The sequence below is a fragment of the Halichoerus grypus genome, chromosome 15 (genome assembly GCF_964656455.1).
Source record: "Halichoerus grypus chromosome 15, mHalGry1.hap1.1, whole genome shotgun sequence".
Taxonomy (NCBI): domain Eukaryota; kingdom Metazoa; phylum Chordata; class Mammalia; order Carnivora; family Phocidae; genus Halichoerus; species Halichoerus grypus.
The window spans coordinates 6,267,399-6,278,461 of NC_135726.1; the positions used below are offsets into that span (position 1 = coordinate 6,267,399).

General features: G+C 41.6%; 1 protein-coding gene across 2 annotated transcripts in view; it reads left to right on the plus strand.

The window, feature by feature from the left end:
- The window catches only part of MPHOSPH6 (M-phase phosphoprotein 6), a 28,220-nt gene extending 18,767 nt beyond the window's left edge, over positions 1–9,453 (plus strand). For both annotated transcript variants that reach the window (XM_036084942.2, XM_036084943.2), the window contains 2 exons: positions 8,239–8,333; positions 8,753–9,453. In XM_036084942.2, coding sequence (XP_035940835.1) covers positions 8,239–8,333; positions 8,753–8,888 — 231 coding nt within the window. In that variant the 3' untranslated portion in view covers positions 8,889–9,453. The remainder of the gene's footprint in view (positions 1–8,238; positions 8,334–8,752) is intronic.
- Positions 9,454–11,063: the final 1,610 nt, after the last annotated feature.

Genomic DNA, 11,063 nt, shown 5'->3' on the forward strand with positions numbered 1-11,063 from the left:
TGACCTGAGCCAAAATCAAGAGTCAGATACTTAACTGACTGAGCTACCCAGGAGCCCCTAGAACATGTTTTTAGTATTCTGTGTATCTTTAGTGACACCCAGCATGGAGTTTATTTATTCAGTAAATATTCTGTACCTGAGGTTCATCAGCCCTCTTGAGGCACTGGAAATGCAGTAGGAAACTGAGTTCTGTGCCCTCACAGAACTTGTATTCCCAGAATTATTTTCTCTTCAGTCCTTTAAATGTTGGAAAAGCTAATTGAAACTGGTTTCTCTTCTGCTTTCCCTTCCTCATCCTGCCTTTGCTAAAAAAGAAGGTATTGTACATTAAAAAGAATTTTTTTGTCCAGGGTAACAATCAAGAAAGGGTTAATAATGTGAGAAAAAGAAATGGGGGTGAGGAGGGAGGAGAAAGATGGCGGAGGAGTAGGGGACCCTATTTTAACTGGTCCCCGGAATTGAGCTGGATATCTACCAGACCACTCTGAGCACCCATGAAACCAGCCTGAGATGTAAGAAGATCTGGATCTCTACAAACAGAATATCGCAGGCAGTTGGTTTTGAGGTAGGAAGCGGAGAGCCGTGATCCTGCGGGCAGATATCGGAGAATAAACGGCGGCGGGAGGGTGCCTGGCTGTGGGGATCCTACACTGCTGGTGAGTGACAGCCTGGCCCACTGCGGACGGGGCACAGACTCGCAGACCGGTAGCGTCGGGAAAGAACTTTAGGGCAGCCCCCGGGGTGGAAAACCAGACCGGCGGGGTCGCGCGCACGCAAACTGCAGCAGCCCCCCCCCCCCCCAACAGAAACCGGAGCGACGGTCGCGCGCACGCGAACTGCAGCCTCCGAGACGGAAACCCCGAGCGGAGGAGTCACGGGCACGCGAATTGGGAGCAGCTGGCGGTTTTAGAAGCACAAAGGACAGAGACGTGCCCCGACCTGGAGGCAGGACTGGGGGCGCTGCGGAGGGGCGCACAACCCAGGACACTGCAGTTTATAGCAGCACAGACAGAAACAGAGATAGTGTGGCCTGGAGAGCTCACTGAAGAACAGACTGCGGTCTCTCTGCTCTGAGGCAGAGGGTTGGAAACGGTCTCTTCTGCTCTGACTCGCGGAAGAGACGTGGAAAGCCGCCAGGGAAAGGCGCCAGAGAACAAAAGCCCCAAAGACTGATTCCCACTGAGCCCATCCCGCGCCACAGGGGCGCAGGGCAACTCCGCCCAAACAGGGTTGCCTGAGTAACAGTGAGGCAGGCCCCTCCCACAGAAGACAGGCTGGGAAGACAAGAGGCCAGCAACCCTAAGGTCCCAAGAAAACAGGTGCATCTTGCTTGAGTTCTGGTCAATAATTTGGACACTATACATTCCCTCAAACACCCATCAACAGAATGACTAGGAGGAGGAGCCCCCCAAAACAGAAAAGACTCAGAGATTATGACTTATGCTGCAGATTTACAAATGGATGCAGATATAACCAAGATGTCAGAGATGGAATTCAGGCTAGCAATTGTGAAGACAATGGCTAGAATGGAGAAATCAATTAATGGCAACATAGAGTCTCTAAGGGCAGAAATGAAAGCTGAATTGGCAGAACTTAAAAATGCTATCAATGAGATCCAATCCAATCTAGATAATCTAACAGCTAGGGTAACTGAGACAGAAGAGAGAATAAGCGATCTGGAAGACAGTGTAATAGATAAAAAGGGAAAAGAGGAGGCCAGGGAAAAACAACTCAGAATCCATGAAAATAGAATCAGAGAAATAAGTGACACCATGAGGCGTTCCAATGTCAGAATAATTGGAATCCCGGAGGGAGTGGAGAGAGAGAGAGGACTAGAAGATCTATTTGAGCAAATCCTAGCTGAGAACTTCCCTAATCTGGGGAATGAAACAAACATTCGAGTCCTAGAGGCAGAGAAGACCCCTCCTAAGATCAAGGAAAACAGGCCAACACCCCGGCATGTAATAGTAAAACTTGCAAATCTTAGAACCAAGGAAACCATCTTAAGGGCAGTTAGGGGGAAGAGATCCCTTACGTACAGAGGGAGGAATATCAGAATAACGTCAGACCTATCCACAGAGACCTGGCAAGCCAGAAAGGCCTGGCAAAGACATATTCAGGGTACTAAATGAGAAGAACATGCAGCCAAGAATACTTTATCCGGCAAGGCTTTCATTTAGAATGGATGGAGAGATGCAGAGCTTCCACGACCGGCAGAAGTTGAAAGAATATGTGACCACTAAGCCGGCCCTGCAAGAAATATTAAGGGGGGTTCTATAAAAGGAGAAAGACCCCAAGAGTGATCTACAACAGAAATTTACAGGGACAATCTATAAAAACAACGTCTTCACAGGCAACATGATGACAATTAATTCATATCTTTCAATAATCACTCTCAACGTGAATGGCCTAAACGCTCCCATAAAACGGCACAGGGTTGCAGATTGGATAAAAAGACAGGACCCATCCATATGCTGTCTACAAGAGACTCATTTTGAACCTAAAGATACATCCAGACTGAAAGTGAAGGGATGGAGATCTATCTTCCATGCCAGTGGACCTCAAAAGAAAGCTGGGGTAGCAATTCTTATATCAGACAAATTAGATTTTAAACTAAAGTCTGTAATAAGAGACACAGGAGGACACTATATCATTCTTAAAGGGTCTATCCAACAAGAAGATCTAACAATTCTAAATATCTATGCCCCCAACATGGGAGTAGCCATCTACATAAGCCAACTGTTAACCAAAATAAAGAGTCATATTGATAACAATACGTTAATTATAGGAGACCTCAATACTCCACTCAGCAATGGACAGATCATCTAAGCAGAAAATCAACAAGGAAACAAGAGCTTTGAATGATACATTGGACCAGATGGACCTCATAGATATTTACAGAACATTCCATCCTAAAACAACAGAATACTCATTCTTCTCGAGCACACATGGAACTTTCTCCAGAATAGACCATATACTGGGTCACAAATCAGGTCTCAACCGATACCAAAAGATTGAAATTATTCCCTACATATTCTCAGACCACAATGCTCTAAAACTGGAACTCAATCACAAGAAAAAATTTGGCAGAAATTCAAACACTTGGAAGCTAAAGACCACTCTGCTCAAGAATGTTTGGGTCAACCAAGAAATCAAAGAAGAACTTAAACAATTCAGGGAAATCTATGAGAACAAAAACACATCGGTCCAAAACCTATGGGATACTGCAAAGGCGGTCCTAAGGGGGAAATACATAGCCATCCAAGCCTCACTCAAAAAAATAGAAAAATCCCGAATTCACCAACTAACTCTATACCTTAAAGAACTAGAGAAAAAGCAACAAACGACGCCTAAGCCACGCATTAGAAGAGAAATAATTAAAATTAGAGCAGAAATCAATGAATTAGAAACCAGAAACACAGTAGATCAGATCAATGAAACTAGAAGTTGGTTCTTTGAAAGAATTAACAAGACTGATAAACCACTGGCCAGACTTTTTTTTTTTTATTATTCTTATGTTAATCCCCATACATTACATCATTAGTTTTAGATATAGTGTTCCATGATTCATTGTTTGTGCATAACACCCAGTGCTCCATGCAGAACGTGCCCTCCTCAATACCCATCACCAGGCTAACCCATCCTCCCACCCCCCCTCCCCTCTAGAACCCTCAGTTTGTTTTTCAGAGTCCATCGTCTCTCATGGTTCTTCTCCCCCTCCGATTTCCCCCCCTTCATTCTTCCCCTCCTGCTACATTCTTCTTCTTCTTTTTTTCTTTCTTAACATATATTGCATTATTTGTTTCAGAGGTCCAGATCTGAGATTCAACAGTCTTGCACAATTCACAGCGCTTACCAGAACATATACCCTCCCCAGTGTCCATCACCCAGTCACCCCATCCCTCCCACCCCACCCCCCACTCCAGCAACCCTCAGTTTGTTTCCTGAGATTAAGAATTCCTCATATCAGTGAGGTCATATGATACATGTCTTTCTCTGTTTGACTTATTTCCCTCAGCATAATACCCTCCAGTTCCATCCACGTCGTTGCAAATGGCAAGATCTCATTCCTTTTGATGGCTGCATAATATTCCATTGTATATATATACCACATCTTCTTTATCCATTCATCTGTTGATGGACATCTTGGCTCTTTCCACAGTTTGGCTATTGTGGACATTGCTGCTATAAACATCGGGGTGCACGTACCCTTTCGGGTCCCTACTTTTGTATCTTTGGGGTAAATACCCAGGAGTGCAATTGCTGGATCATATGGTAGCTCTATTTTCAACTTTTTGAGGAACCTCCATACTGTTTTCCAGAGTGGCTGCACCAGCTTGCATTCCCACCAACAGTGTAGGAGGGTTCCCCTTTCTCCGCATCCCCGCCAACATCTGTCATTTCCTGACTTGTTAATTTTAGCCATTCTGACTGGTGTGAGGTAAACCACTGGCCAGACTTATCCAAAAGAAGAGAGAAAGGACCCAAATTAATAAAATTATGAATGAAAGGGGAGAGATCACGACTAACACCAAGGAAATAGAAACAATTATTAGAAATTATTATCCACAACTATATGCCAATAAACTGAGCAATCTGGATGAAATGGAGGCCTTCCTGGAAACCTATAAGCTGCCAAGACTGAAACAGGAAGAAATTGACAACCTGAATAGGCCAATAACCAGTAACGAGATTGAAGCAGTGATCAAAAACCTCCCAAAAAACAAGAGTCCAGGGCCTGATGGATTCCCTGGGGAATTCTACCAAACATTCAAAGAAGAAATAATACCTATTCTACTGAAGCTGTTTCAAAAAATAGAAACAGAAGGAAAACTTCCAAACTCATTCTGTGAGGCCAGCATTACCTTAATCCCCAAACCAGGCAAGGACCCCATCAAAAAGGAGAATTTCAGACCGATATCCCTGATGAATATGGATTCCAAAATCCTCAACAAAATCCTAGCTAATACGATCCAACAATACATTAAAAGGATCATCCACCACGACCAAGTGGGATTTATCCCCGGGATGCAAGGGTGGTTCAACATTCGCAAATCAATCAATGTGATAGAACACATTAATAAGAGGAGGGAGAAGAACCATATGGTCCTCTCAATTGATGCAGAAAAAGCATTTGACAAAATACAACATCCTTTCCTGATTAAAACTCTCCAGAGTATAGGGATAGAGGGAACATTCCTCAAGCTCATAAAATCCATCTATGAAAAACCCACAGCGAATATCATCCTCAATGGGGAAAAGCTGAGAGCCTTTCCCTTAAGATCAGGAACACGTCAAGGGTGCCCACTCTCACCACTGTTGTTCAACATAGTACTAGAAGTCCTAGCAACAGCAATCAGACAACAAAAAGAAATAAAAGGTATTCAAATTGGCAAAGAAGAAGTCAAATTTTCTCTTTTCACAGACGACATGATATTTTATGTGGAAAACCCAAAAGACTCCACCCCCAAATTACTAGAACTCATCCAGCAATTCAGTAATGTGGCAGGATACAAAATCAATGCACAGAAATCAGTTGCTTTCTTATACACTAACAACGCAACTGTAGAAAGAGAAATTAAAGAAACGATTCCATTTACAATAGCACCAAAAACCATAAGATACCTCGGAATAAACCTAACCAAAGAGGTAAAGGATCTATACTCTAGGAACTACAAAACACTCATGAAAGAAATTGAAGAAGACACAAAAAGATGGAAAAATATTCCATACTCATGGATCAGAAGAATAAACATTGTTAAAATGTCTATGCTACCCAGAGCAATCTATACCTTCAATGCCATCCCGATCAAAATTCCAATGACATTTTTCAAAATGCTGGAACGAACAATCCTAAAATTTGTATGGAATCAGAAAAGACCCCGAATCGCCAAGGAGATGTTGAAAAAGAAAAACAAAGCTGGGGGCATCACATTGCCCGATTTCAAGCTATACTACAAAGCAGTGATCACCAAGACAGCATGGTACTGGCACAAAAACAGACATACAGACCAATGGAACAGAATAGAGAACCCAGATATGGACCCTCAACTCTATGGTCAAAAAATCTTTGACAAAGCAGGAAAAAACATGCAATGGAAAAAAGACCGTCTCTTCAATAAATGGTGCTGGGAAAATTGGACAGCCACATGCAGAAGAATGAAACTCGACCATTCTCTAACACCATTCACAAAGATAAACTCAAAATGGATGAAAGACCTCAATGTGAGACAGGAATCCATCAAAATCCTAGAGGAGAACATAGGCAGTAACCTCTTTGATGTCGGCCACAGCAACTTCTTTCAAGATACATCTCCAAAAGCTAGTGAAACAAAAGCAAAAATGAACTTTTGGGACTTCATCAAGATAAAAAGCTTCTGCACAGCAAAGGAAACAGTCAACAAAACAAAGAGGCAACCCACAGAATGGGAGAAGATATTTGCAAATGACACTACAGATAAAGGGCTGGTATCCAAAATCTATAAAGAACTTCTCAAACTCAACACCCAAAAAACAAATAATCAAGTCAAAAAGTGGGCAGAAGAGATGAACAGACACTTCTCTGAAGAAGACATACAAATGGCTAACAGACACATGAAAAAATGTTCATCATCATTAGCCATCAGGGAAATCCAAATCAAAACCACACTGAGATACCACCTTACACCAGTTAGAATGGCAAAAATGGACAGGGAAAGAAACAACAAATGTTGGAGAGGTTGTGGAGAAAGGGGAACCCTCTTACACTGTTGGTGGGAATGCAAGTTGGTACAGCCACTTTGGAAAACAGTGTGGAGGTTCCTCAAAAATTTAAAAATAGAGCTACCCTATGACCCAGCAATTGCACTCCTGGGTATTTACCCCAAAGACACAGATGTAGTAAAAAGAAGGGCCATATGCACCCCAATGTTCATAGCAGCAATGTCCGCAATAGCCAAACTGTGGAAAGAGCTGAGATGCCCTTCAACAGATGAATGGATAAAGAAGATGTGGTCCATATATACAATGGAATATTACTCAGCCATCAGAAAAGATGAATACCCAACTTTTACATCAACATGGATGGGACTGGAGGAGATTATGCCAAGTGAAATAAGTCAAGCAGAGAAAGTCTATCATATGGTTTCACTTATTTGTGGAACATAAGGAATAACATGGAGGACATTAGGAGAAGGAAGGGAAAAATGGGCGGGGGGAATTGGAGGGAGAGATGAACCATGAGAGACTATGGACCTGAGAAACAAACAGGGTTTTAGAGGGGAGGGGGGAGGGGGGATTGGGTAGCCCGGTGATGGGTATTAAGGAGGGCACGTACTGCATGGAGCACTGGGTGTTATACGAAAACAATGGATCGTGGATCACTACATCAAAAACTAATGATGTATTGTATGGTGACTAACATAACATAATAAAATTAAAAACTACAAAAAAAAAAAAGAAAGAAATGGAGGTGAGACTGTGGCACATGGACATCATGTAGAATGCTTTGTCCACCCTCATGTTCTGGAATGAAGCCAGTCCTCCCCATAATGGCAGAGCCAGCCTCCCAGTCCTTCCATCCAGTAATTTGCCACCCCCACCACCACCAAAACTGCATTTAGTATCACTCTTTTTTTTTTTTAATATATCAATCTGAAGAATGGTGTTTGTTTTTTTTTTTAAAGATTTTATTTATTTGACAGAGAGAGAGCCCAAGCAGGGGGAACAGCAGTCAGAGGGAGAGGGAGAAGCAGTCTCCCTACTGAGCAGGGAGCCTGATGTGGGACTCGAACCCAGGACGCTGGGATCATGACCTGAGCTGAAGGCAGACTGAGCCTAACCAACTGAGCCACCCAGGCGCCCTGTTATCACTCTTGAGTGTAGTTTTCTTCCATTTGGCTCAAAGATGGGAAGTTTGGAGGAAATCTGAAAGTTTGCTTTTTATTTCCCCCACTCACTAGAGTGTGTTAGCAGTGTGCTTGATTTAGATGTAAGTAACCAATAAGATTTACAATCTAAAATACAATTTAAAATCATTAATAGGAAGTCCATTCTAGTAGGGGTTTGTCTTATTATTTTTTTCATTCACAGCTGACTTCTCTTGGCACATTGTGGAGGAAAGTATTAACAGAGAACCCCCTCATAAATTTTGGTTATTCCTGTAGATTGTGACTTCTGTTCCTCTACCTTCAAATACATTTGATACCAGTTTCTTTAATAAGCCTGTTCCAGTCCTGAAAGCACTATTACATTTTTCAGAAATTAATGCTCCAGATGAATGCTAAGAACAAAGTGGAAGAAGTTGAAGGTGAAGCAGTGGAGCTCGATGTGTCAGATGAAGAAATGGCCAGAAGGTAACAGTCACCTCAGAACCGCGTTATAATCACTGGCTCTCACATGGGCACTACTCTTCCCCACAGTCTTCCATGGAGTGCCCCAGCGGGAAGATAACTTTCTGCTTTCTCTAAATTGGGCTGGGGGGCAGGGGGGCTCATACCTGTCACAGCCTGGCAGTTGACAGCTCTTGTCCAGTCCTGCTTCTAATACATATTTTAAGATACACATCTCAGTTTATTTAGGATAGTGCAAAAACAAAACTGAAAAATTTAATCATTCATGGAAAAGTTCTTACATTTTGAATCAGTTTCTTTTAATCATCATTTTGATTTTTCTTATTCGTTGCCTATTTGGTTTAATATTCTTAACAAGACTTGACTCCTCCCTTGTTTTTTTGTTTGTTTAATTAAACTTGTGCTGCATACCATCTTAACAGATATGAGACCTTGGTGGGGACAATTGGAAAAAAGTTTGCCAAAAAAAGAGACCGTGCCAATTATGAAGAAGATGAAAATGGACACATAAAACCAACAGTTAAAGTAAAGAAGATGTTTCTAAAGCCCCAGGATTAAAGTAAATGCTTTGAGACAGAGCTCAGGAAAGCCTCGAGAGAGTTAGCATATTGTGGAACTCATTCTGATGGCTTCTCTGTAGTTATTAATACTATAATGTTTATTTGTAAAGAAATGGATAATTTTGGAAATATGCCATTTTTGAAACAGATGTGTGGTGGATGTTATACATCCTTTACTCGGTGGTGTTCATCAGGAATGGATTTTTAGCCCTCGATCTTCAAGTGTACAGAGGTATGTGGTTGCTTCCTAAAGATCTTTTTGACCTCAGATTTTTTTTTTAATGGAGCTTTCCAGTCGCTGACCTTGAATTGACACACATAAATTAAACCAATGTCTAAATTGCCCTTATGTTTATATTTTACTTTAAATTATTAATCATGCCAAGCCAATTTATCCATACATTTTGGAATCGAATGTCATGAGGACTTAGCATATATAAATTCATTAAGAACAAACATGCCTCTCCAGCCTGAAGTACTTGCATGCTGCCAAGTCATTGTTAGTTTGTGGAATTATGGATTTTTGTTTAAAGCTTTTATTAATAAAAATTGTTCTGTAATAAGTTTTCGTATACTTTTTCTGTTCTCTTATACTTTTAAATAATAGTTTTAGTCTAATTCAATATTGGAACTTTTATCCAAATGCTAACTTTAAAAGACCAGTCATTAATTGAGAATATGGTAATGTATTCAGTTGAACCATAAGAAATTGGCTTTTATGGGTCAAAAACAATCATCAGTTTCTTATTTTAATCATTATGAAAGTCATTAACCCATAAAGGTACCCTCTTTAGTTCTGTTTGGACAAAGAAATCATTTGCACAGAGAAGTCACCACTTACCCAACCAGCAACTCGCAACCAGCAGCTCGCTTGTATATCCTGAGGTTTCTTTCCATATTTTGCTGTTTTTCCTTGGAGTCCTGTGTTTTGCTGGCCCCAGGAAAGAAAAGGTACTGGGTTTTAGGATACTCACTATAAAGTAGGAGTGCTCAGATGAGCTGGTACAAAGTCACACTGCTTTCCCTAAGGCATATTTAATCTGAATGGTATCTCCTGCTAGTATCTCTTCCATCAGCATTGTATGAATGGGAAAAAACTCTCCCTGCCCAGGAGTAGCAGGGGTAACCCTGTATTGTTGCAAAATTGCAGCAGGATCAAACAATTCAATTCAGGTAATAAAGAGGATAATCTGACAAATATTGGCAGACTGTGACTTATTGTGACTTCTCTCCCACTCACAGCAGGCTCTCACACCCACATCCCCCTCTCTGACCTCTGCTTTAATCATTGTCCCCAATGGTCAGTCACTTCATCACGTATAATATCTGTGTCAAATGGATTCTGTCCTCAAATCTGACACCTCTCTGCTCCTGCCTCTGATTCTCGTTTAACCTCATGGGGATGGCCACAAGTCAGAAATGGAGAATAACATAGGAACAAGGCGGCAGTTCAACCCACAGACCTGGATTTCAGGGTATCCAGATTCTGGATTCAGTGGTATCAGATAACCTGAACTCCATCAAGAGCATGAAGCACAAACCCATACCTGACCATTGGAGATCCTTTCAGGCACTTAATCTAGAAGGGAGCTGACAACAGTTGGACCAAGATGCTACCTGGAAGAAAATAAAGCAAGGTGGAAGCAGATCTGGTGAATGTTCTCCGAGTGAATAACCACTGCGACAGCCCTGTGGAGGGGATTTGCCGTTAAGTGTTAGCCATGTGCCAGCTACAGTTCTGATATTCATTTGTTTAACAAACACTGAGTTCCTACACTTGGCCAGGCACTGCATTGTGGGCAGGGCTTGTAAACTATCATCTCTGCTTTACCCATGAAGAAAATGGGCTACACAGACCTTCAGTAACTCACTCAGTGCCACACAGCTTTTAAGTGCTAGATTTAGGATTCGAATGCAGATCTGACAAAGCCCGTGCTCTCTCTGATGTCACCCTGTAGGGGAAAGCAAAAGAATAGAAGTGGGAAACAGGCAGAAAATAGCCTGGCCCCAAAATAAGACCGTACTTTTTTCTAAACAATCTTTCAGAATCCTACTGTACTACCTATACATAGTATTATTGTACTATGACATTTTAAATTACATCCTTTTTTATAATCTTGATTTTTATAGATATGAGTTAAATTCACATTAACCATCAATTTTCAACACAAAA